General features: G+C 42.8%; 1 protein-coding gene across 1 annotated transcript; it reads right to left on the bottom strand.

The window, feature by feature from the left end:
- Nucleotides 1–10,457: 10,457 nt before the first annotated feature.
- On the bottom strand, nucleotides 10,458–23,512 carry ohgt (E3 ubiquitin ligase component cereblon). Its single transcript, XM_045748802.2, has 9 exons — nucleotides 23,244–23,512; nucleotides 22,046–22,164; nucleotides 20,506–20,714; nucleotides 18,664–18,816; nucleotides 18,350–18,492; nucleotides 16,521–16,681; nucleotides 15,727–15,861; nucleotides 14,850–15,043; nucleotides 10,458–13,903 (listed from the first exon to the last, which is right to left on the bottom strand). The coding sequence occupies exons 1-9, from the start codon at nucleotides 23,416–23,418 to the stop codon at nucleotides 13,732–13,734; spliced, it is 1,461 nt and encodes a 486-aa protein (XP_045604758.1). The 5' UTR covers nucleotides 23,419–23,512; the 3' UTR covers nucleotides 10,458–13,731.
- Between the last annotated feature and the right edge of the window lie 1,569 nt (nucleotides 23,513–25,081).

The following is a 25,081-nucleotide window of genomic DNA, read 5'->3' on the forward strand; positions in this document are numbered from 1 at the left end:
CAGCTGCGAAAATCGCATGGTTTTTGGACTCTAGCGGCGAACATCGCGCGGTTTTTGGCCAGTAGCAGCGAAAATCGCGCTATTTTTGCCCGCAAGCTGGAAAAATCGCATAGTTTCTGACCCCTAGAGGCGAAAATCGCGCGGTTTTTGGCCACTAGCGGCGAAATTCGCACGATTTTTGGCCGCTAGCGGTGAAAATCGCACGGTTTTTGGCCGCTAGCGGCGAAAATCGCGCTATTTTTGGCCGGTAGTGGCGAAAATCGCGATTTTTGCCCGCCAGCTGCGAAAATCGCACAGTTTTTGGCCGCTAGCGGCGAAAATCGCATAGTTTCTGGTCGCTAGTGGCGAAAATCGCGATTTTTGCCCGCCAGCTGCACAAATCGCATGGTTTTTGGCCGCTAGTGTCGAAAATCGCGCGGTTTTTGGCCAGTAGCGGCGAAAATCGCGCTATTTTTGCATGCCAGCTGCAAAAATCGCATAGTTTCTCGCCGCTAGCGGCGAAAATCGCGCTATTTTTGGCCGGTAGCGGCGAAAATCGCGATTTTTGCCCGCCAGCTGCGAAAATCGCACGGTTTTTGGCCGCTAGCGGCGAAAATCGCGCTATTTTTGGCCGGTAGCGGCGAAAATCGCGATTTTTGCCCGCCAGCGGCAAAAATCGCATAGTTTTTGGGCTCTAGCGGCGAAAATCGCGCGGTTTTTGGCCAGTAGCAGCGAAAATCGCGCTATTTTTGCCCGCAAGCTGCAAAAATCGCATAGTTTCTGGCCCCTAGAGGCGAAAATCGCGCGACTTTTTGGCCGGTAGCGGCGAAAATTGCGATTTTTGCCCGCCAGCTGCGAAAATCGCACGGTTTTTGGCCGCTAGAGGCGATAATCGCGCTATTTTTGGCCGGTAGCGGCGAAAATCGCGATTTTTGCCAGCCAGCTGCGAAAATCGCATGATTTTTGGGCGCTAGCGACGAAAATCGCGCGGTTTTTGTCCGGTAGCAGCGAAAATCGCGCTATTTTTGCCCGCAAGCTGCAAAAATCGCATAGTTTCTGGTCGCTAGCGGCGAAAATCGCGCTATTTTTGGCCGGTAGCGGCGAAAATCGCGATTTTTGCCCGCCAGCTGAAAATCGCATTATTTTTGGGCGCTAGCGGCGAAATTCGCACGATTTTTGGCCGTTAGCAGCGAAAATCGCGAGTTTTGCCCGCAAGCTGCGAAAATCGCATGGTTTTTGGCCGCTAGCGGCGAAAATCGCGCGGTTTTTGGCCGGTAGCGGCAAAAAAAGCGCTATTTTTGCCCGCCAGCTGCAAAAATCGCATAGTTTTTGGGCTCTAGCGGCAAAAATCGCGCTATTTTTGGCCGGTAGCGGCGAAAATCGCGATTTTTGCCAGCCAGCTGCGAAAATCGCATGGTTTTTGGGCGCTAGCGGCGAAATTCGCACGATTTTTGGCCGGTAGCGGCGAAAATCGCGATTTTTGCCCGCAAGCTGCGAAAATCGCGATTTTTACCCGCAAGCTGCCAAAATCGCATAGTTTTTGGCTGCTAGCGGCGAAAATCGTGCGGTTTTTGGCCGGTAGCAGCGAAAATCGCGCTATTTTTGCCCGCAAGCTGCGAAAATCGCATAGTTTTTGGCCGCTAGCGGCGAAATTCGCACGGTTTTTGGCCGTCAGCGGCGAAAATCGCGCTATTTTTGGCCTTTAGCGGCGAAAATCGCGATTTTTGCCCGCCAGCTGCGAAAATCGCACGGTTTTTGGCCGCTAGCGGCGAAAATCGCGCTATTTTTGGCCGGTAGCGGCGAAAATCGCGATTTTTGTCCGCCAGCGGCGAAAATCGCATAGTTTTTGGGCTCTAGCGGCGAAAATCGCGCGGTTTTTGGCCAGTAGCAGCGAAAATCGCGCTATTTTTGCCCGCAAGCTGCAAAAATCGCATAGTTTCTGGCCCCTAGAGGCGAAAATCGCGCGACTTTTTGGCCGGTAGCGGCGAAAATTGCGATTTTTGCCCGCCAGCTGCGAAAATCGCACGGTTTTCGGCCGCTAGCGGCGATAATCGCGCTATTTTTGGCCGGTAGGGGCGAAAATCGCGATTTTTGCCAGCCAGCTGCGAAAATCGCATGATTTTTGGGCGCTAGCGACGAAAATCGCGCGGTTTTTGGCCGGTAGCAGCGAAAATCGCGCTATTTTTGCCCGCAAGCTGCAAAAATCGCATAGTTTCTGGTCGCTAGCAGCGAAAATCGCGTTATTTTTGGCCGGTAGCGGCGAAAATCGCGATTTTTGCACGCCAGCTGCAAAAATCGCATTATTTTTGGGCGCTAGCGGCGAAATTCGCACGATTTTTGGCCGGTAGCGGCGAAAATCGCGAGTTTTGCCCGCAAGCTGCGAAAATCGCATGGTTTTTGGCCGCTAGCAGCGAAAATCGCGCGGTTTTTGGCCGGTAGCGGCAAAAAAAGCGCTATTTTTGCCCGCCAGCTGCAAAAATCGCATAGTTTTTGGGCTCTAGCGGCAAAAATCGCGCTATTTTTGGCCGGTAGCGGCGAAAATCGCGATTTTTGCCAGCCAGCTGCGAAAATCGCATGGTTTTTGGGCGCTAGCGGCGAAATTCGCACGATTTTTGGCCGGTAGCGGCGAAAATCGCGATTTTTGCCCGCAAGCTGCGAAAATCGCGATTTTTGCCCGCAAGCTGCGAAAATCGCATAGTTTTTGGCCGCTAGCGGCGAAAATCGTGCGGTTTTTGGCCGGTAGCAGCGAAAATCGCGCTATTTTTGCCCGCAAGCTGCGAAAATCGCATAGTTTTTGGCCGCTAGCGGCGAAATTCGCACGGTTTTTGGCCGTCAGCGGCGAAAATCGCGCTATTTTTGGCCTTTAGCGGCGAAAATCGCGATTTTTGCCCGCCAGCTGCGAAAATCGCACGGTTTTTGGCCGCTAGCGGCGAAAATCGCGCTATTTTTGGCCGGTAGCGGCGAAAATCGCGATTTTTGCCCGCCAGCGGCGAAAATCGCATAGTTTTTGGGCTCTAGCGGCGAAAATCGCGCGGTTTTTGGCCAGTAGCAGCGAAAATCGCGCTATTTTTGCCCGCAAGCTGCAAAAATCGCATAGTTTCTGGCCCCTAGAGGCGAAAATCGCGCGACTTTTTGGCCGGTAGCGGCGAAAATTGCGATTTTTCCCGCCAGCTGCGAAAATCGCACGGTTTTCGGCCGCTAGCGGCGATAATCGCGCTATTTTTGGCCGGTAGCGGCGAAAATCGCGATTTTTGCCAGCCAGCTGCGAAAATCGCATGATTTTTGGGCGCTAGCGACGAAAATCGCGCGGTTTTTGGCCGGTAGCAGCGAAAATCGCGCTATTTTTGCCCGCAAGCTGCAAAAATCGCATAGTTTCTGGTCGCTAGCAGCGAAAATCGCGCTATTTTTGGCCGGTAGCGGCGAAAATCGCGATTTTTGCCCGCCAGCTGCAAAAATCGCATTATTTTTGGGCGCTAGCGGCGAAATTCGCACAATTTTTGGCCGGTAGCGGCGAAAATCGCGAGTTTTGCCCGCAAGCTGCGAAAATCGCATGGTTTTTGGCCGCTAGCGGCGAAAATCGCGCGGTTTTTGGCCGGTAGCGGCAAAAAAAGCGCTATTTTTGCCCGCCAGCTGCAAAAATCGCATAGTTTTTGGGCTCTAGCGGCAAAAATCGCGCTATTTTTGGCCGGTAGCGGCGAAAATCGCGATTTTTGCCAGCCAGCTGCGAAAATCGCATGGTTTTTGGGCGCTAGCGGCGAAATTCGCACGATTTTTGGCCGGTAGCGGCGAAAATCGCGATTTTTGCCCGCAAGCTGCGAAAATCGCATAGTTTTTGGCCGCTAGCGGCGAAAATCGTGCGGTTTTTGGCCGGTAGCAGCGAAAATCGCGCTATTTTTGCCCGCAAGCTGCAGAAATCGCATAGTTTTTGGCCCCAAGAGGCGAAAATCGCGCGATTTTTGGCCACTAGCGGCAAAATTCGCACGGTTTTTGGCCGCTAGCGGCGAAAATTGCGCTATTTTTGGCCGGTAGCGGCGAAAATCGCGATTTTTGCCCGCCAGCTGCGAAAATCGCATGGTTTTTGGGCGCTAGCGGCAAAATTCGCACGATTTTTGGCTGGTAGCGACGAAAATAGCGATTTTTGCCCGCAAGCTGCGAAAATCGCATGGTTTTTGGCCGCTAGCGGCGAAAATCGCGCGGTTTTTGGCCGGTAGCGGCAAAAATCGCATAATTTCTGGCCGCTAGAGGCGGAAATCGCGCGATTTTTGGCCACTAGCGGCGAAATTCGCACGGTTTTTGGCCGTTAGCGGCGAAAACCGCGCTATTTTTGGCCTTTAGCGGCGAAAATCGCTATTTTTGCCCGCCAGCTGCGAAAATCGCACGGTTTTTGGCCGCTAGCGGCGAAAATCGCGCTATTTTTGGCCGGTAGCGTCGAAAATCGCGATTTTTGCCCGCAAGCTGCGAAAATCACATGGTTTTTGGCCGCTAACGGCGAAAATCGCGCGGCTTTTGGCCTGTAGCGGCGAAAATCGCGATTTTTGCCCGCAAGCTTCGAAAACCGCATGGTTTTAGGCCGCTAGCGGCGAAAATCGCGTGATTTTTGGCCGGTAGCGGCGAAAATCGCGCTATTTTTGCCCGCCAGTTGCAAAAATCGCATAGTTTCTGGCCGCTAGAGGCGAAAATCGCGCGATTTTTGGCCACTAGCGGCGAAATTCGCACGGCTTTTGCCCGCCAGCGGCGAAAATCGCACGGTTTTTGGCCGCTAGCGGCGAAAATCGCGCTATTTTTGGCCGGTTGCTGCAAAAATCGCGATGTTTGCCCGCCAGCTGCGAAAATCGCATGGTTTTTGGCCGCTAGCGGCGAAAATCGCGCTGTTTTTGGCCCGTAGCGGCGAAAATCGCGCTATTTTTGTCCGCCAGCTGCAAAAATCGCATAGTTTCCGGTCGCTAGCGGCGAAAATCGCGCTATTTTTGGCCGGTAGCGGCGAAAATCGCCATTTTTGCCCGCCAGCGGCGAAAAGCGCACGGTTTTTATCCGCTAGCGGCGAAAATCGCGCTATTTTTGGCCGGTAGCGGCGAAAATCGCGATTTTTGGCCGGTAGCAGCGAAAATCGCGATTTTTGCCCGCCAGCTGCGAAAATCGCATGGTTTTTGGCCGCTAGCGGCAAAAATCGCGCGGTTTTTGGCCCGTAGCGGCGAAAATCGCGCTATTTTTGCCCGCCAGCTGCAAAAATCGCATAGTTTCTGGTCGCTAGCGGCGAAAATCGCACTATTTTTGGCCGGTAGCGGCGAAAATCGCGATTTTTGCCCGCCAGCTGCAAAAATCGCATAGTTTCTGGTCGCTAGCGGCAAAAAGCGCACGGTTTTTGGCCGCTAGCGGCGAAAATCGCGCTATTTTTGGCCGGTAGCGGCGAAAATCGCTATTTTTGCCCGCAAGCTGCGAAAATCGCATAGTTTTTGGCCGCTAGCGGCGAACATCGCGCGGTTTTTGGCCGGTAGCAGCGAAAATCGCGCTATTTTTGCCCGCAAGCTGCAAAAATCGAAGAGTTTCTGGCCGCAAGTGGCGAAAATCGCGCTACTTTTGGCCGGTAGCGGCGAAAGTCGCACGGTTTTTGTTCGCTAGCGGCAAAAATCGCGCTATTTTTGGCCGGTGGCGGCGAAAATCGCGATTTTTGCCCGCAAGCTGCGAAAATCGCACAGTTTTTGGCCGCTAGCGGCGAAAATCGCGCTATTTTTGGCCGGTAGCGTCGAAAATCGCGATTTTTGCCCGCAAGCTGCGAAAACCGCATGGTTTTTGCCCGTTAGCTGCGAAAACCGCACGGCTTTTGGCCCGTAGCGGCGAAAATCGCGCTATTTTTGCCCGCCAGCTGCAAAAATCGCATAGTTTCTGGTCGCTAGCGGCGAAAATCGCGATTTTTGCCCGCAAGCTGCGAAAATCGCATAGTTTCTGGCCGCTAGAGGCGAAAATCGCGCGACTTTTGGCCACTAGCGGCGAAATTCGCACGGTTTTTGGCCGCTAGTGGCGAAAATCGCGCTATTTTTGGCCGGTTGCGGCGAAAATCGCGATTTTTGCCCGCCAGCTGCGAAAATCGCATGGTTTTTTGGCTCTAGCGGCGAAAATCGCGCGGTTTTTGGCCAGTAGCAGCGAAAATCGCGCTATTTTTGCCCGCAAGCTGCAAAAATCGCATAGTTTCTGGCCCCTAGAGGCGAAAATCGCGCGATTTTTGGCCACTAGCGGCGAAATTCGCACGATTTTTGGCCGCTAGCGGTGAAAATCGCACGGTTTTTGGCCGCTAGCGGCGAAAATCGCGCTATTTTTGGCCGGTAGCGGCGAAAATCGCGATTTTTGCCCGCCAGCTGCGAAAATCGCATGGTTTTTGGCCGCTAGCGGCGAAAATCGCGCTATTTTTGGCCGGTAGCGGCGAAAATCGCGCTATTTTTGCATGCCAGCTGCAAAAATCGCATAGTTTCTGGCCGCTAGCGGCGAAAATCGAGCTATTTTTGCCGGTAGCGGCGAAAATCACGATTTTTGCCCGCCAGCTGCGAAAATCGCATGGTTTTTGGGCGCTAGCGGCGAAATTCGCACGATTTTTGGCCGGTAGCGGCGAAAGTTGCGATTTTTGCCCGCAAGCTGCGAAAATCGCATGGGTTTTGGCCGCTAGCGGCGAAAATCGCGCGGTTTTTGGCCGATAGCGGCGAAAATCGCGATTTTTGCCCGCCAGCTGCACAAATAGTATAGTTTCTGGTCGCTAGCGGCGAAAATCGCGATTTTTGCCCGCCAGCTGCACAAATCGCATAGTTCCTGGTCGCTAGCGGCGAAAATCGCGATTTTTGCCCGCCAGCTGCGAAAATCACATGGTTTTTGGGCGCTAGCGGCGAAATTCGCACGATTTTTGGCCGGTAGCGGCGAAAATCGCGATTTTTGCCCGCAAGCTGCGAAAATCGCATAGTTTTTGGCCGCTAGCGGTGAAAATCGCGCGGTTTTTGGCCGGTAGCAGCGAAAATCGCGCTATTTTTGCCCGCAAGCTGCAAAAATCGCATAGTTTCTGGCCGCAAGAGGCGAAAATCGCGCAATTTTTGGCCACTAGCGGCGAAATTCGCACGGTTTTTCGCCGCTAGCGGCTAAAATCGCGCTATTTTTGGCCGGTAGCGGCGAAAATCGCGATTTTTGCCCGCCAGCTGCAAAAATCGCATAGTTTCTGGTCGCTAGCGGCGAAAATCGCGCTATTTTTGGCCGGTAGCGGCGAAAATCGCGATTTTTGCCTGCCAGCTGCGAAAATCGCATATTTTTGGGCGCTAGCGGCGAAATTCGCAAGATTTTTGGCCGGTTGCCGCGAAAATCGCGATTTTTGCCCGTAAGCTGCGAAAATCGCATAGTTTTTGACCGCTAGCGGCGAAAATCGTGCGGTTTTTGGCCGGTAGCAGCGAAAATCGCGATTTTTGCCCGCCAGCGGCGAAAATTGCACGGTTTTTGGCCGCTAGCGGCGAAAATCGCGCTATTTTTGGCCGGTAGCGGCGAAAATCGCGATTTTTGCCAGCCAGCTGCGAAAATCGCATGGTTTTTGGGCGCTAGCGGCGAAATTCGCACGATTTTTGGCCGGTAGCGGCGAAAATCGCGATTTTTGCCCGCAAGCTGCGAAAATCGCATAGTTTTTGGCCGCTAGCGGCGAAAATCGTGCGGTTTTTGGCCGGTAGCAGCGAAAATCGCGATTTTTGCCCGCCAGCGGCGAAAATTGGACGGTTTTTGGCCGGTAGCGGCGAAATTCGCGCTATTTTTGGCCGGTAGCGGCGAAAATCGCGATTTTTTGCCTGCCAGCTGCGAAAATAGCATGCTTTTTGGGCGCTAGCGGCGAAATTCGCACGATTTTTGGCCGGTAGCGGCGAAAATCGCGATTTTTGCCCGCAAGCGCGCGAAAATCGCATAGTTTTTGGCCGCTAGCGGCGAAAATCGTGCGGTTTTTGGCCGGTAGCAGCGAAAATCGCGCTATTTTTGCCCGCAAGCTGCAAAAATCGCATTGTTTCTGGCCGCAAGAGGCGAAAATCGCGCGATTTTTGGCCACTAGCGGCGAAATTCGCACGGTTTTTGGCCGCTAGCGGCGAAAATCGCGCTATTTTTGGCCGGTAGCGGTGAAAATCTTGATTTTTGCCCGCCAGCTGCGAAAATCGCGCTATTTTTGGCCGGTAGCGGCGAAAATCGCGATTTTTGCCTGACAGCTGCAAAAATCGCGTAGTTTCTGGTCGCTTGCGGCGAAAATCGCGCTATTTTTGGCCGGTAACGGCGAAAATCGCGATTTTTGCCTGACAGCTGCAAAAATCGCGTAGTTTCTGGTCGCTTGCGGCGAAAATCGCGCTATTTTTGGCCGGTAGCGGCGAAAATCGCGATTTTTGCCCGAAAGCTGCAAAAATCGCATGGTTTTTGGCCGCTAGCGGCGAAAATTGCGCGGTTTTTGGCTGGTAGCGGCGAAAATCACGCTATTTTTGCCCGCCACCTGCAAAAATCGCATAGTTTCTGGTCGCTAGCGGCGAAAATCGCGCTATTTTTGGCCGGTAGCGAGTACATGTGTGTTTGTGCAGAGTACGTGAGGGGTAGAGAGTACATTTGGTGATACAGGGTACATATGGAGGCACAGGGTGCATGTGGTGGTGCAGAGTACATGTGCCGGTGCATAGTACATGTGAGGGAGTTCAGAGTACATGTGCTGGTAGTATTGAACCCAATGCCCTTCCTGTGGGTGTAATGGTCCCTATTCCCATCCTATGAACGGTATTGGTCCCCCATACCTATCCCGTTAACGGTATTGCTTCCCATACCCATCACCATGAATTATACCCTTCCTGTGAGCGGTAGTGTAGTGTACTCTACCATATACGTTTTCTATAATACATAATGTATAATCCATTTTATTGAATTTGTGTATTTAAATGTTACAAGATATATATTGGTTGATACAAAAAAATGCCTAAAGGTTATGGATCTCTTGAAGCTCCTCCGCTTCCGGACAGGAACCGAGGATGCAGCAGGCATTTCCCCTCTGGATCGCTACACTGAGGCGCTGAAACAAAAAATTGGAAGCCCTTGGGTCTCTGGTGACATCAATGAGCTTGGAGCCCAATTCCTTGAGAAATCCCAAGGCACTCTTGGCCCAGGGGCCATGCGTCTCAGACACTATGGGAACAAAGAGGTACTGACCTTCCAGTCGCCTGTCCTTGAGTGATTTTGCTGTTTCCCTGTGGTTGGCCGCCCCACCTGCTTGATCAGCACCGAAGTGTACATAGGTGTCAGCCAGGGTGGATACACATGTGTAGTCCCACACCAACAGTTTGCCCGCTTTCCAAGGGTATATAGTGATACCATCAGGACGAAATGGGGTCATTCGGGTGGTGGGCCCCTAGGATGCGAGGTTCTCTCTCCGCTGGGCACCGAGCTGAGACGAGGCTTCTCTTGATGATGTCATTGACCGCGTAGTGTCTTGCATGCCAACCCTTTGTGCTTCCGCAGTGCAACCCATGCAGTCCATATTGGTCTGCTTCCACCCTGTTGCAAATACACTTGTATTCAGTGTGAATTGGGGAACCAAGGCGGAGGGCCACTGCTACACGAAGGGATTCTGGATCTAGGTGCATGCCCATTGCCGACATGGGTACTGCCAGGAGGAAGTCTCCTGCATGGGGGTACACACACTACTCTGAGGCAGGCTTTCTCCTTGTCTGATGTTGCAGCGCTGAGCATGGCATCAGCTACTTTTTCCACTACTGAGTGGGCCTAGCCGGACTGTTTGTGTTTTTTTGTTGGCTCTATAATTGAAAGGATGAAATACAAATTTTATTGAATTTGTATAGAGCATATCCTATTGTATAATATTATTATTATTATTTTGCGACACAAAATATTTAGATATAACTTCATAGAATAATTATTATAATTTACTGAGAACTACCAAGATTTCTCAAAACTAAACTACGAGTCTTCATTAGGCTGTAGTTGATCTGTGATATTCTAATAGGATGGAAAATATTATGTAAATATCACACCAGAAGTGGGACTGGTAAAATACAATTATCATTAAAATTTAAGCAACAGACTATCCTGCTGTCTACGGGGATGGGACAAGTACTATGGAACGTACTATGGTACTATGGAACGTACTATGGTACGTGACTAAGGGTTGGTGACTGATGATAGCTAATCATTGTAAATCTACCACATGGAAAAAATGAACATAAGCAGCATAGGAACTATGAGCATTGCATCAAGTGACACAAGTACTATAGTATCCCGAGGACAGGTTGACTGCCCACCATCGCCAAAGGAACAGTCCCCCTGCCTCCGGAAAAGAGCATAGAGCTCCCCAACCCTGCAGCCAGAGGCAAGAGCCAACTAAGACCTGACCAAGATGCAGAGAAGGAGCAATGCGCAGGCTGGTGGTGAAAAACCACGAGACAGCTTGTGGAATGGAGTATTAGAGGATTGAAATTAATAACTTTTGTTACATTGAAATAAATAAATGTATTTAATTGAGGTATTTTTACAAACCTAAGATTATAAATACAGTACAGATCTTGAAACAAACAAGTAAATTAAATATAAACACACAGAAATCACATTAACGTGATATATATCAATGAGAAAATCCCCAAGGGCTGAGGGGTGAGCGCGAACCTACGACCAAGGCATTGCCAGCCGCATACTCTACCACTAGACCACTGCTGACTTGTAAAAGTCATACAACCAGATTCTTACTGAAATCACAGGAAGTCTGGAGGCCCCTACTGAAGCCAGTCCAAATGTTTACGTATGACCCACAAGCAATCAGGTGGAAGGGCAAAGTGGTCCCACACCTTACACCCCAACTTCAGAAACACTTTTTCTGAAGTTGGTCATGGGTTTGTGCCCACCTCACAGCCCTAGTGGATTTTCTCTTTAATATAACAAAAATTCTTAAACTGAAATGTATAATAATTGTAACAATTTTCATAAAAAACTATCATTAACTTTCTTTAAGTAATGGTAATGTCTTATCACAGACATAATAACAGGGTAAAACATCCACACTTATGTAGTTTATGTAAAGATTTGAATTACAGAGTCTTTCGCACTCTCCTGAACACAATATCACGGTCTCGAGCACAGTATATGGATTGGATGTGACTTACATCTCAACTAATAAGGTTGCTCTCAGAGATCCAGTCCGTTCATCTTTCTTTATCTCCTGATCAAGTCACCTCCAGTCCCTCCTGCCTATGTTCCCAAGGGTATGTCGTCTAGGGAATTAAGATCAGTTGTCATTTCTGTCATCCTGGGATTCGGAGAACTGGTGATGCTAATGATGAAGGCATTTATTTGCATGCTATCCCTTATAACTCACACCATTCCCAAGGAGAGCAGTTATTGAGACAACTGTACTTGGATTTATCCATTTATTCAAACCTAGTTTTAATCAAAATCATTTTTCTCAAAACTCAAAATCATTTTTCTTGAAAATCTGTCTTTGGAAGTAAAGCTCTTATTTCCAGTGAAAATATTTAAACAACAGTACAGTACTTATTTAAAAAAAACTAGTTCTAATATTAATTTTATAGATAATTTCACACTTCTTAAGTAAGTATTTATCAAAAGAAGGCACCAAGCCGGGGAGACTATGCAGCATCATCAAATGTGTGGGATATTTAAAAAGCACTAAATATCACTAAGGATGCCAATTCGAGAACAAAAACGCATAAAGCAAATGATATCAAAGGTATTTGATTATATAAAAAAAAAAAAAAAAAAGTTTTCTATCGAGGAACCTGACCTTCCCTGACCACGAGGGACAGTCGGGAAGCAAGTAAGTAATTATCAAAAGAAGGCACCAAACCGGGAAGGCTATGTAGCACCACCAAATGTGCAGAGTAATCAGAGGGCGCTAAATATCCCCAAGGATGCCAATACAAGAACAGAAACACATACAGTGAACGATATAAAGGGTATTCGATTCACCGAGAATTCTACCGAGGGACAATTGACCGCGAGGGACGGTCGGGAAGCAAGACGCACACACATCCTGGAAGTCAGGACATTCAACAAGGATATGCACGACTCAAACAATGCACTTTGGACAATAAGGAACAGGGCGGCGCTCCATTAAGTGCCTGCGAGTTAAATATTTATGGCCAAGACGTAACCTCACCAAAGCCGTTTCCCATTGCCGGTTATGGTGGTAGGAGGAAGGCCATGGGGACATGCTACCGTTAAGAGCATGCAGTTTGTTACTGGACCAGTAACAGAAGACAAACAATCCTGCCAATGGCTGCGGATTGAGGAAAACTGGTTAGATCACACTTCTTAAAATCAATTAATATTTCCCATAGTTTGGAAAAGGATCACAATATTGCTTTTTAAAAAGTATGAAATTATCTATAAAAGGAATATTAGAACTAGAAGGGTAGTTAAAGGGTTTTTAATTAATACTGTAGTGTAAATTTTTTTATACTGGAAGTAAAAGCTACTTCCAAGGATAGTATTACAAGAAAAATGATTGAGAGAATTAAAATTAGATTTGAATAAATGGATAAATACAAGTACAGTACAGTAGTCAATAGCTGCTCTCCTTTTGGTATGAAGTGTGTTACAAGGGATAGCATCTGAATGGATATCTTCATTATCAACACTACTGGTCCTCAATCTCAGAATGACAGAATGGACAACTGCAGTCCCCCCCATGGAGCACACTCGCCCCGCACTTCCCGAGAGATTTGGCCTAGGATCATATCCTGGCCAGGGATGATTGACTACCTTCCAATCCTTAACTGTACGCCTCTGTTCACCCAGTGACTGGATACATGGTTGTTAAATGATTCGTAGGTCGTATTCTGGGTAAACTAGTGGATAAGGCTATCCCATGAGCTATGAAATAGGAAAGCTCTCAGCCTGCTAACAGGACTTAGCAGTTGTTTATTCCTGTACCAACTTGTGTGTGTGTGGGGACGGGGGGGGGGGGGGGGGGGAAACTTATCTAAATTTCCTAGAAGACATCTTCTTGGAAACATTGGCAGACAGGAATGAAGGTGACATGATCAGGTCAAGAGCAAAAGAACTGCATCCCAGATAGCAACCTTATTAGTTGTCGAGATTTAAGTCTCGTCCAAACCATATACAGTACTCAGACCTTGATAATGCACTCAGGAGAGTGCAAGAGACTAGGTGTAGTTTAAATCATAAAATACATGTGTGTTTTTTTTATCCTATTAGCTTCCTTTATCACTAGAGCCTCTCAAGGCCTCTCCATAGCAAAATATAGGAATTTGGAGCATCCTGCAGTCTTCCCAAATATTTGGTTGCCAGTGGGTGCAATATGAATAAATAATTAACTATAGGGCTACAAATGTTGAAATACTTGCACAACACATCATGAAATATTTTGCTACCTGTCTATTGTATGATTAATTATTAATAATCACATGAAAATGAAATGCTTGTCTGACATTCACAAACTAATTACTGTACATAGGAAATAAGGTAACATGAAAGAAACTGACTTTCATCACAGCAATTAGGTACATACATTATTTTACATGATGCCAAACCTTACAATTCCATCCTCTACTTATAAATGTATTTTCTAAAGTATTTGCAACAACATGCAGGTAATAGCAAGTTGACTATAGACAGCTGTAGCTCTTAAAGTAGCCAACACAATAATAAATATTGATTAGATGTAGTGTACTATCTTCAAGTTGTTATATATTAAAGCAGTTATCAACAGTGTAAATGTTAAGACTATATCACATGACGCATCTCTCCCTCGTCTCCGTCCCACACCAGTTTAGCTTTGACTGCTTTACGGGTCACACCATAAAATTTTTGAGGCTTAAGTTTACGCTTAGTGGCAGTAAATTTCCAGCCTATGTGATGATGACAGCTCGAGCAATTAGCAATTGTCCAAGCATACCTGAAAAATAAATTAAAATAGTTTAATAGATGGAATGACATACTGCAGTATGATAACCCAGAGGCAACAAAATGTAGTTATCAAGTCTACATTGTGCTGTAAAAAAACCAGCGTTGAATGTAATGAAACGCCATTTTCTGGGTGAGTCCCGGAGGCTCCCCGGAGCCTGCGGGGCTCCCCCCAGAAAGATAAGTTAATTGAAGGGGACCTTGATTATTTACTTTTTCTGACAATTGATGGAGCAAGATGGTACAATTCGAGAAAACAAATGTATTCTTCACATTGGGGTCAACAATTGCCCGAAACGCTATGCGTACTAGTGGCTTTAGGTATTGTATGTACTAGCTCTATTTTTAAATCCAACATTATGTTTGTAACCCATCTTCAATGTATGTACCTTTACCTGAATAAAAAATCTAATCAAATCTAATCTAATTTAATTGACACCTTTCTTACTATATAGTGTATACTGTACAATTATATTTTCCACTTCATTTGCTATTTTTACACATCCTAATGGTTACAAAGCACAGTAGTGTTGTAACACTATAACAAGGGGTTAATATAAGCTTGCTTTGAAACCACTTGGGCTGGGTGGTAGAGTGACCGTCTCGCTTCATGCAGGTCGGCATTCAATCCCCGACCGTCCAAGTGGTTGGGCACCATTCCTTTCCCCCGTACCATACCAAATCCTTATCATGACCCCTTCCAAGTGCTATAGTCATAGGGGCTCGGAGCTTTCTCCTGATAATAATTCCCTTCCCCCTTGCTTTGATACCATAATAAAATACAGTACAACAGATTATGCAAATATTATATGCCTTAAAAGAATACAGTATAAAGTAATGTTATACAGTACAGTACTGTAATATAGTAATACCTATGATAAAAGAAGCATCAAGTCAAAGTTATAGCATCACAAACTGAAAATGTTAATTTTGCCTACCCTGGAAACCACGAATGTTCAGTTGATGGTCGACCATAGTACGTAAGGTTAGAAGCTTTACCGAGAGTCAGCATCTCGTGTACATATCCACCAGGATTTACAAATGTTCCTTGAGGTCCTTCCACAGACATAGAAAAGATATCTGCAGTGTCTCCAATTACCTCTGTACACTGAGTACAAGTTAGCATTTTACACTGAAATATAACAAAAAAATTAATTCTGAATGTGATTTTAGCAATAATTTACACAGCAATTCTGTCAAGACTTAATTTACAATTCATATTTTAAATAATTATTTATTATTGTACAAGCAATCGCTGAACAATGCAACACCATTTCACATTTTTATTTGGTTTGGCAGCATCTACCAAATTGGACAATTATCTGTTGAGAAGATGACAATATAGATTTGGGGACATCCTATCCATTATACTACTTCCCACACTTGGTAGCACTGCTGGAAAGTAGCCCCCCCCTCCCCCCCTCCCCCACACACAAAGTTTCATTCAAGCTATATCATAAGGAATGTACAAGGATATGCACAACTGTAAGAAGGACAATGCAGTTTGGACAATAAGGAGCATCTACAAACCAAATAAACATCTTTGTGACCAATCCCAGTGTGTAAGAGTACTCTTCAATTGTCACAAAAACATCTCGATTCATTCTTTCCTTGAAAACAAACTGCTTTATCTTCGGCCTGACCCTCGCTCCTTCTCATCTCTGTCCACAAGCACACCACACATCATTACTCGCCACATCTGCCTACATTCTTCTCATACACAAAAACTTATTTACAAGCAGGATAAATGCTGTATATAAAAAAATAAAATCTACTAGGAATATTATTCAAATTCAAGAAGAAAACCAATCTGACCTTTGAAAGTACTGAAAGAATGTATCGAAGGCGCTGAGTGGGAGTGTTGAGACCCAAAAGGGCAAGGCGATGACTGTCATCCAGAGGCAGGTTGATGGCTGCCCAGTGCGACAAATCTTGAGGATCACAAGGAAGCTGCAAAAAAATAGAATAAATTATGAAACTATTTAGGGGCTTTTCATAATCAGTTAGCTATATTAATGGTGGGCTGTTTAATGTGACATCTCCATGGTACCCACAAAAATAAATTCAAAAAGTTATTTTCTTTCAAATATTGTTATTGATTAATTTCAGTGTTACTGACTTTTTTCCTGCTTTTTTTGCTGTTATATTATGCAATAATGTATAATTTTACAAATATCTATAATAAATTGTGCAGAACATTGATACACACAAAAACATTCATGTTACTACTATGCACATATTATATTCTTTGGACAATAAAACACCCCGTTTTGCTGTTTCTATGCATATTTTAAGTCAGGGTTCAAATAAGAAAGGTTATAGACTAATATACACAATTATACCAATAAAAGGTTTGAGTTTGTAATACATCTGGCATGTCAAATGACCTTTTCAAGGTCAAAGATTAAATTTAAGGTCAATGTTTTGATTTGAACCCATATTTACTAATCAAGTATATGTAACAGAACATATTAGTATGTGATTAGAAGATAAAACTGCAGTAGCAATAACACAAAAAGTAATAAGCATATTCATAAGGAACAATACTAAAATTCACATAAATTAGAAAATAAGATAATGGTACACAACATGTTACTTCTCTTACTTACTTTGAGCATGTTGGGTTGGATCATGGTACTTTTTTTTATTTCATTTATAACTCTCTGTGCCAAGAGTAGATCATCATACTGATTATATACAAATAATGGCCAGGGAGTCAGCCAAGCGTTTCGCCCCCTTACCCGCCATGAATTTGGTGTTCGAACCGAAGCTGTTGGAAAATGTTATCTGTAAGTCACAGTGGAAATTAACTAGTGAGATAATTTTTCTCATTTATGGTCCAAAAGTAAAATTTCAATCAACATAGTCTGCAGATGTTATAAGAAAGACATCTGCTTTGATAACCCATTTTTAATAGTGGAACATAGGATAAAAATTATTATAACATGACAAGACATATGCTTGTGATTTCCTTACGCTGATCCTATAAACAAGAGTAACCGAGTCTGTCAAAGCCAGACATTCCATCATTACGAGACGAGAACGAAGAGAGAGAATATGCTAAAAAATCAGTAAGGGTCATGAGGAGGATTCGAACCCACACACTTGGTACTCCCAAGCACATGCCCTAAACCACTACACCACGACATGGTCAAAGTCAATGCAACCTGGGATTCAACCGAATCCTATAGGGGTCCTGAGGCCTCTACAGAAGCCCAAAAAGGATTTCACACATGCTCACTGCAAATAATCATAAACAGTAAAATCAAATATATTCGCTCCTTTATAAACTTTTGTCACACATCCTTGTCCCCTACCACGTCCTATGCATTATTACACTCACTCCCCATATCCACCCACCTTCTTCCAGGCCTCCCTTCCCTTCTACCTTCTGATGCCCTAGCTGCACCAGTCTATCACCATAAATTCCTCATTCAACATGCCCAAAACTGTCTCGGTAAAATCACCTCATTCCTTACTCCATTCTCCTAATACCACACATACTTATTACTCGCCTCTGCTATTATACCTCTGATTTTTGTAGTATACTGTACCATACCACTGTTATGTAACCAACATAAGTGTTGCTACCACTCCTTGTGTAGCCCTCTAGCTGCATCCTTTCCTATCTTAATTTACTTAACAGGGACTTTAATTGCATCTGCCATTTTCCTTGTTCAACCTGAACTACTCTCAACATCATCAGCACAAATTCCTCGTTTATCAATCACATATTCCAGGAATCTTAAAATTAATTGCCCACTTCTAGCACTTCATCTGGACCCATTCCCCTATTTCCTTACACACTCACTATCTCTGTCCAACTTCTTGGTTATCCTCTCTGCATCTTTTCTTCAAATCCCTACCACTCAGTCAATGTGCTATCTATAACCCTAGTATGTAAGAATAGGATCAGCTTTACGTTTAACAATGCTGTCAAAGGTTCAGGTTCATTTCAGTATCAAAAATGTTGAAAGCTTTACATTTTTTATTCAGCTGTCATTGTTTATTTGCAATGTTATATAGTATGACTGATATTAATAAAATATTACTCATAAATTTTTAATATCTATAATTTTCCAATATACTGTGAATAGTCACATATCTCTGAGCTGATACTTCATAACCCCATGAAGGTTTTAATTGGGATAACAATAATGTATATATATATGCATTGTTTATCTTTCATACCCTAGCCAAGAATGTCATCCACTACTGGTACTTCTAGATGGAGCTTTGGTTTTCAATATCATATAACCAGTTTACAATCACAATGGGTTTCACAACATACATGCACATATGTGGGACCAAAGAGCCAAAACTCAACCCCCCCCCCACCACCACCCCAACAAGCACACCTAGCGAGTACGTACAATCCCCAGCACTGGTTCACACTTATTAATGCCCCAATCACCTACTACTCTTATTCATTTCTTACCTAAATCTCGTGTTTGTGCTACATGGATAGAAGCCTCCTGGGGGTGAGGTAGCGTTAATTTGTCTAAGGACTGCAGACGCATCATTTCAAATGGATTGCCCATGCGTATCTCAGGCAATATCTGCACTCTTGCCACAATCAGTCTGGATTCAAAAACAAACTTTAAGAAGCAAAAAATAGTAATAATTTGACAAATACATGTAGAATTAATATATTTAATTCAACTGAGAACCAAGAGGAAATGCACATCTGAAAGAATTTCCTAGCATATATATATATATATATCCTATAGATAGTGCTTCTTAAGTACTAACCCTGTAGTCTCTCGACGAGTTGACATAACCTTGAATCTCTGGCGACCTTTGGCTTTGATTGATAATGTTCCTGTAAGTTCTTCCTCTTGGTATTCATAAATTTCTGCTGTTGTTCCATATCTGGCCATCTCTGAATTACCATCATGTGACATTCTGAGAGAAAGAAAGAGAGAGAGAGAGAGAAACCATTTGTAAATTACCCATACCTTAGAATAACTTTCACAACTACATCATATTACCTTTACTAAAACATCTTTTGCAAGTACTAAAAGATAGTCATCTGCTATACTGTACAGTTACAACACAGTAAGTACCAAAGTCTCATAATCTTTGAGAGTGGTTCTCTCAACCACTCTACCCTGAGCTCATCCCTATGGGACAACACTATTAGTGTGTATTACTAAATACAGTCAAATGTACTATATCTTAAGACACCTTAATGAAATGGCTCTTAATTATTTATTCTTGTAGAATTTTTGCTCTGTGCTCCCAATTTCATTTCTATTTACAGAAACATTTAAATGACCCACTTGACCTATTCAACCTCAAATTCTCTTGTACCGAGCTTAAACAAAATACTGTACTTTTAAGACATTAGAAAATAAATGTTAATTCTTTTTAATAAAGTACAGTACAGGTACTGTACATATAATAATAAATTTATTTTGTTCACCTTTCATTGTTCCTTTACCTAATCAAATAAGTTTTACTCTGACCAAGTAATTACCAGTAATTACCTATGCATGGATGTGTATAAATAAGGACTTCCTTGCCTGGACCACGAGGCCTTCAAAACATTATTTATATATATTCTTAGGACATGTTGTGTTCAGCTTCATCTGGGATTTATTTCTAGAAGCATTAGCAAAAAGACATATAATGTTATTCTTCAGCTTTATAATGCTCTTGATTATGCAGCTTACTTTTGGTCGCCATACTACAGAATGGACATAAATTCACTAGAATGCAAACAGAGGACGACGACAAAGTTAATCTCAGGAATTACAACCCTCCCGTATGACAAGAATAAAAAGCTTCATTTAACTTTTCTAGAAAGATAGACAATAAGTGAAAACATGATTGAAGTACAGTGTATAAATGGGTGATATGTATAAGAATATAAATGGATGAAATGTATAACAAAGATGATATAAATAAGATTTTACATATACAGTATAAACACAAAATAGAATGTGAAACGATGGGTAACAGTAAATACCGGCTTGGAAACAGGGTAGATGATTTTTTAAACAAATTACTGGACAACATATTAAACGTTGGATCACTGGATTATTTTAACCGTAAGTTAGACATACTGTATATGAACAAGTAGGATGCATATAAATAGGAGCTAACTCATACAGGCCAATAGACCTTCTGAAGCTACCTTTATTCTTATGTTATTAATACAGAAAATATACCAGGAAAACATTTTATTTTTTAATCTTAGTCCTGCTTATGTGGCCTACATTTAGACGAGCTGTTAAGGCACAAACCAAACAAAGTTCGGTACTGTAACTAGTTTTTGGGACTCAACATTTACCAATTATTCTGCAAGTCAGAACATGGCTCTTGAATTGGATGCTGTCATCACAGACCTGGTGAAGTAAGGCCTATTTTACACTTCTCTTTTGTTCTAAATTCTGCACAGGTACTTTATTTAGAAACACTTTTTTTCAGTTAGTTTAAATGTGAAAGTAAAAATGCAACTTGGCTTTCTTTTTTCGTTATACAATTTATCATTAAAATGCAAATGCAGTACTGTACATTCCATAATACAAATCAAGTACATTACTATGGTACATCATGAAAGTAAAGATGAAACAAAAATCGCCAACTTACTTTGAATGAACAATGCCAAAAGTACGATCCTTATCGATGACATTGCGAAGCATAGAAACGTGTAAAGGATGGAAGATGCTTAAAGGGAGTGTTTGCGTAGGCACTAATACCAGGTTCATAAGTGAACTGTGCATCAATAATGGTATTGTCACGTAGTCATTCTCTTCTTGTACAGTACGGCCTCGTAACTCCTCCGTTTCACCAAGATACTAAAATGAAAACATAGCATTTTTACATAGTGCACGTGAGTTACTTATAATCAATGAAATTCCATTAATAAGTGAATTTCACTGGTTACAGTGACTTCACTAACAATGAAGTCAGTGCTATTATACTAATACAAAAGAAAAAATATCTAGTTTTAGAATTTAATTACCATTTAGGGTCTTTACCACAAACAATTTTATGTATGTTTGGTGGTAAAATTTTGCCAAGTTTAGTTGATGCATGTTTGAACTTTTGCCATTCATACACAATGGCAAAAGTACAAGCAAGGCAATATCATTATTCCTGAATTGTAACCCCCATCAAACTCTCCCAGCCACTCACTCAACCCTGAGCTCAACCCTATGGGAGAGAACTTTATTAGACTGCCTCCTATCACATGGTCAGCAGAGGAGCTTCACAAGTCACACTTATCAATATTTCTAGTCATCAGATCAATCAGTCCATCCCACTACAAAAAGGGTGTTTCACTGGGGGAATGGGTAATAATCCTTAAAGATATAGTCAAGAATAACAGCCATGCCAAATATTACTTACACTAAACATGTTCTGATCGTAGCCAATCAAGAGATATAAATAGAATGGTGTAATAAGAAGGTACAATTATTACATGGTCCACTAATGAGTACAGTACAGGGAGCTGTAATGAACACATGCTTATGAGTACAAACTGCTGTAAGGAGTGGTAGGAGGAGACAAAGGTGGTTGTGCTGTAGTGGTGTTATGGTGATAGTAGTAATGTTGTAGTGTTTGGGGTAATTGTGTTATGGTGTGATCTTGTGGTGGTCAAACTGTGATGATAATGTGTTGTGGAGCAGTTGATGTGAATGTGTTGAAATGTTCCCTTTATAGATATTTACCACATTCTCTACCACATAAAGGAGTGAGAATAGCTTGAGCTACCTCATACTTTTGTGTGTATTAATACCTCAATAAATTTATTTAAATTCTATCTACCACATTTATTGCAGTTTTACTCAAGTATGCAAGGTTGAGGTTTTATGTCGATCAATGTCTAAAGACTTGAAACCAGCCAGATATGAGTAATATTACCCTTCTGTAGTTGCTCTTCCCCGACCTTTCCCCCATATCTCTCTCTCTAAAACCTGCTACAAAAAGCACAACGTGCACATCACATATGCACATATGTGCACATTGAGGCCTGGTCGACGACCGGGCCTAGGGATTGCTAAGCCCCGAAATCACCTTACGGTAACCTCAAGGTAAGGTACCCCGGTTCAACAATTCTCCCCAAAAATCAGTAAATATTCCTAAATTGTGGCATTTCTTACAAATTATATAGCATCAATCTTACTTCATGTCTAGACGGTAATGTAGTGTCATACTGTTCACCACAGCCTTCATCACCGCTTCCATTACTGTCTGCACCATCCGATTCCTCACGACTTTCATACTCAGCCCAGCTGTCAGCATCTGAAAACATGGGTTATCTGTACACTACATTATTCATTTGATATTTATGTATTTCATTCAGGACAAGGGGACTTAAAGAATCCAGGCCTCAAAATAGTTGAATTCTTAAAATCCAAGAATTATTTTTTTAACAAGAGAACTTGTCAAAATTTGGCAGACCCAAATTTTCACTAATTTCCAACATGTACCGTAGAGTAAAAAATCTGGAATATTATAGGATTCTTAGTGCTATACTACTGATCATATTTGTCAACAAGTTTGCTATTATTGAACGTTTGCTTATACGATTATACAATATTTTACGTATTTTTACAAACTTATACACAAGTTTGCTTACACGATTTACCCGAGGGCCACTAACCCTAGTGGCCTCAATGAGGACAGGAAGCTGGCGGCTTGTCCAAGGTCCCCCCACCCAAATTTCCCATGATGATCTTTTCTAGGTATATTTTAAAATTAAAGTGGTAGCTGTACAGGCGGTTCCCCAACTTATGAACATCCAACTTAATAAGAACACCCAATCGATCTTATAAATGTCGACCAAAGTCCCCATTTTTACATCTTGGGGATGGAGCATGGGAAATATTGAATATGCAAGTGAAAACTCAGTACAATAAAGTTCTGCTGGTTGTTATCCATAATGTGACAAGTTGAATTTTAAATTTCACTCAAACTTGGTATATAGAGCATGAGAAAAAAAGAGGGTACAAGTGGAATCTTTTCAAAATTGTGTCAAATGACATAAAAATTTGGTGTTATTTTAATTAGCTAAATAATTAAAAACAATAATTCCCATTGTCATGGACAAGAAGCCTGGACTTTTATTAAAGTCCCCCATGGGTCAAACTTTGTGCTGCCAGTCCTGCTATATTTGTCCTGCCAGAGAATCGAACCCAGGATCCCAGAGATACTGAACAAATCACGGTTAACACAATCATATTATTACAAATTATACTTTGATGCCAGAACCATGTTGGTTAGTAAAGGAATTCCCTTGGTAACTTGCTGCTAGAAAAATGGCATTTATAGAAGCAGCCATTACACAAGTCTTATCTCCAGGACTTTGCCAAGGGACTGACCTTCATCCACGAGCACTTCCTCCATCAGCACAAGCTCCTGTGGCTCCCCTTCCTCCTGGAATACATTCACCACCTGCCCCTCTTCCTCCACTACTCCCACCATGTCACCCACTCCATCTGCTTCCATCTCTTCCTCCGCATCTTCCTCCAGCTGCCTGTCCTCTCTGTCGGCCATAAATTATCTTCAGTTACTTCTTATGACACATATATTCACGTCACCTGCCAAGCCTGACCAAAACAAGTCAATGATATTACGTGGTCGGTTGTGTGTCGGGTTCGACCTCCGGAGGCTTCCAGTCTCCTAACTTTCACTCACGCTAAATTGACTACTTTTTACATATCTCAAAGAAACTGATTTATTATGAACATTTTTAATGAGCTTTAAGGAAAGTAGACTAAATTTAATATACAATTTTGACATATAGTAGAAATGACCATATGCAATAGTAAACAATAGGAAATTTAAATAAGATTGAATCAAAATATTTTGGGTTCAAAGTGCTGAAACGCTCGAGCAGAAATGAGCTATTACAGACTTTCTCTATAGTAATATTTGCAATATATGATATACTAACAAGGGACTAAAATAACTCTGAGATAATCAATAAACCTGTCCACAGGGACTATTAATTAAGCTCATAACTACTGTATTAATCAGGTGATGTCCATGACGTCGTCAGCTTCGCTGCTTCACCAACAAGTCCGCAAACCAATGTCAATGTATTTTTTTATAATAAACTTAGGCACATGATTATTGTTCAGTGGATTTATTGGAATCCCTCGATCTTCGTCGCCCCTCAATCAACAGCAACTTATTGGAAAGTCTATCTTAACTTATTAACCACATAAAGGGAAAAGAAGGCAAATTAAATGTCAAACCAAGAGATTAAAGAGGGTGTGAACATCATTTGAAAAAGATCGCGTCTTTTTATGCCTATATAATGACTAAGATGTGGACAAGACTCGATATAGGACTCTTAACTACTCTGACACTGAAAAAATTCTTTCTAATATCTCTGTGGCTCATTTGGGTACTAAGTTCCCCTTGTTCGTGTTCCACCCGTGTTAAAGAGCTGTCTTTGTAACTATCAAAATGCATATATCTTTGCTTTCACTTCAGTTATATTTATGACAAGGGATTTAAAATTTGCCTATATTTCTGCTTCTCTGATGACATTAAAAACTTTCGTTTATTACAGTATCTACATAAAATTAACATTTATCTTCATTAGGTTGTAGTTCTCATCAATAGGGAGAGCGTCGGTAAAAAAAAAAAAATTGTTTAAATATAAATATCTTTCCTCTCTCAATAATATGCCCGAAACGCTATGCGTACTAGTGGCTTTAGGTGTTGTATGTACTAGCTCTATCTATAAATCCAATATTATGTTTGTAAATCGACTATTTATGTACTTTCCTGAATAAAATGAACTTTACTAATATCTAATCTCTGTGACTAAAACGTAAGAACGACTTTATCTATGCCTTTTTGATAACATATACAATTATAAGCTTTATTAGTGAATCTCTATTAATTAAACAATATATCAGAGAGTGTGTAAGGTTTGGTGTTCCATGTGCGAAGAGACATGGGAGATTTTACATCAGTACAGTAAATGTTTTAAGTAGCGAACGCATACTAACGAATAACGATTAGTATAGACCAACACTATTGTTCTATGAAGTCGATTTAACTTCCAGACATGTATTTTTCAATAAGTCTTAAATATTTTCTGGCTAGTTATGTTAGATATTATTAGAAATACGTATTCTACTTGTTAATATAATAAACTAAATTTGCGATCATTTAAGGAGAGAAGTGCGACGACTGGATCACT

The sequence above is a fragment of the Procambarus clarkii genome, chromosome 2 (assembly GCF_040958095.1).
Source record: "Procambarus clarkii isolate CNS0578487 chromosome 2, FALCON_Pclarkii_2.0, whole genome shotgun sequence".
NCBI classification, from domain to species: domain Eukaryota; kingdom Metazoa; phylum Arthropoda; class Malacostraca; order Decapoda; family Cambaridae; genus Procambarus; species Procambarus clarkii.

Coding starts and splice junctions, on each gene's coding strand:
- ohgt (XM_045748802.2), bottom strand. CDS start 23,418: ATGGCCGACAGAGAGGACAGGCAGCTGGAGGAAGATGCGGAGGAAGAG. Junction 16,682..18,349: donor AGCACAAACACGAGATTTAG/GTAAGAAATGAA, acceptor ATTTTCCAACAG/CTTCGGTTCGAACACCAAAT. Junction 15,044..15,726: donor TTCTTTCAGTACTTTCAAAG/GTCAGATTGGTT, acceptor GTTATATTTCAG/TGTAAAATGCTAACTTGTAC.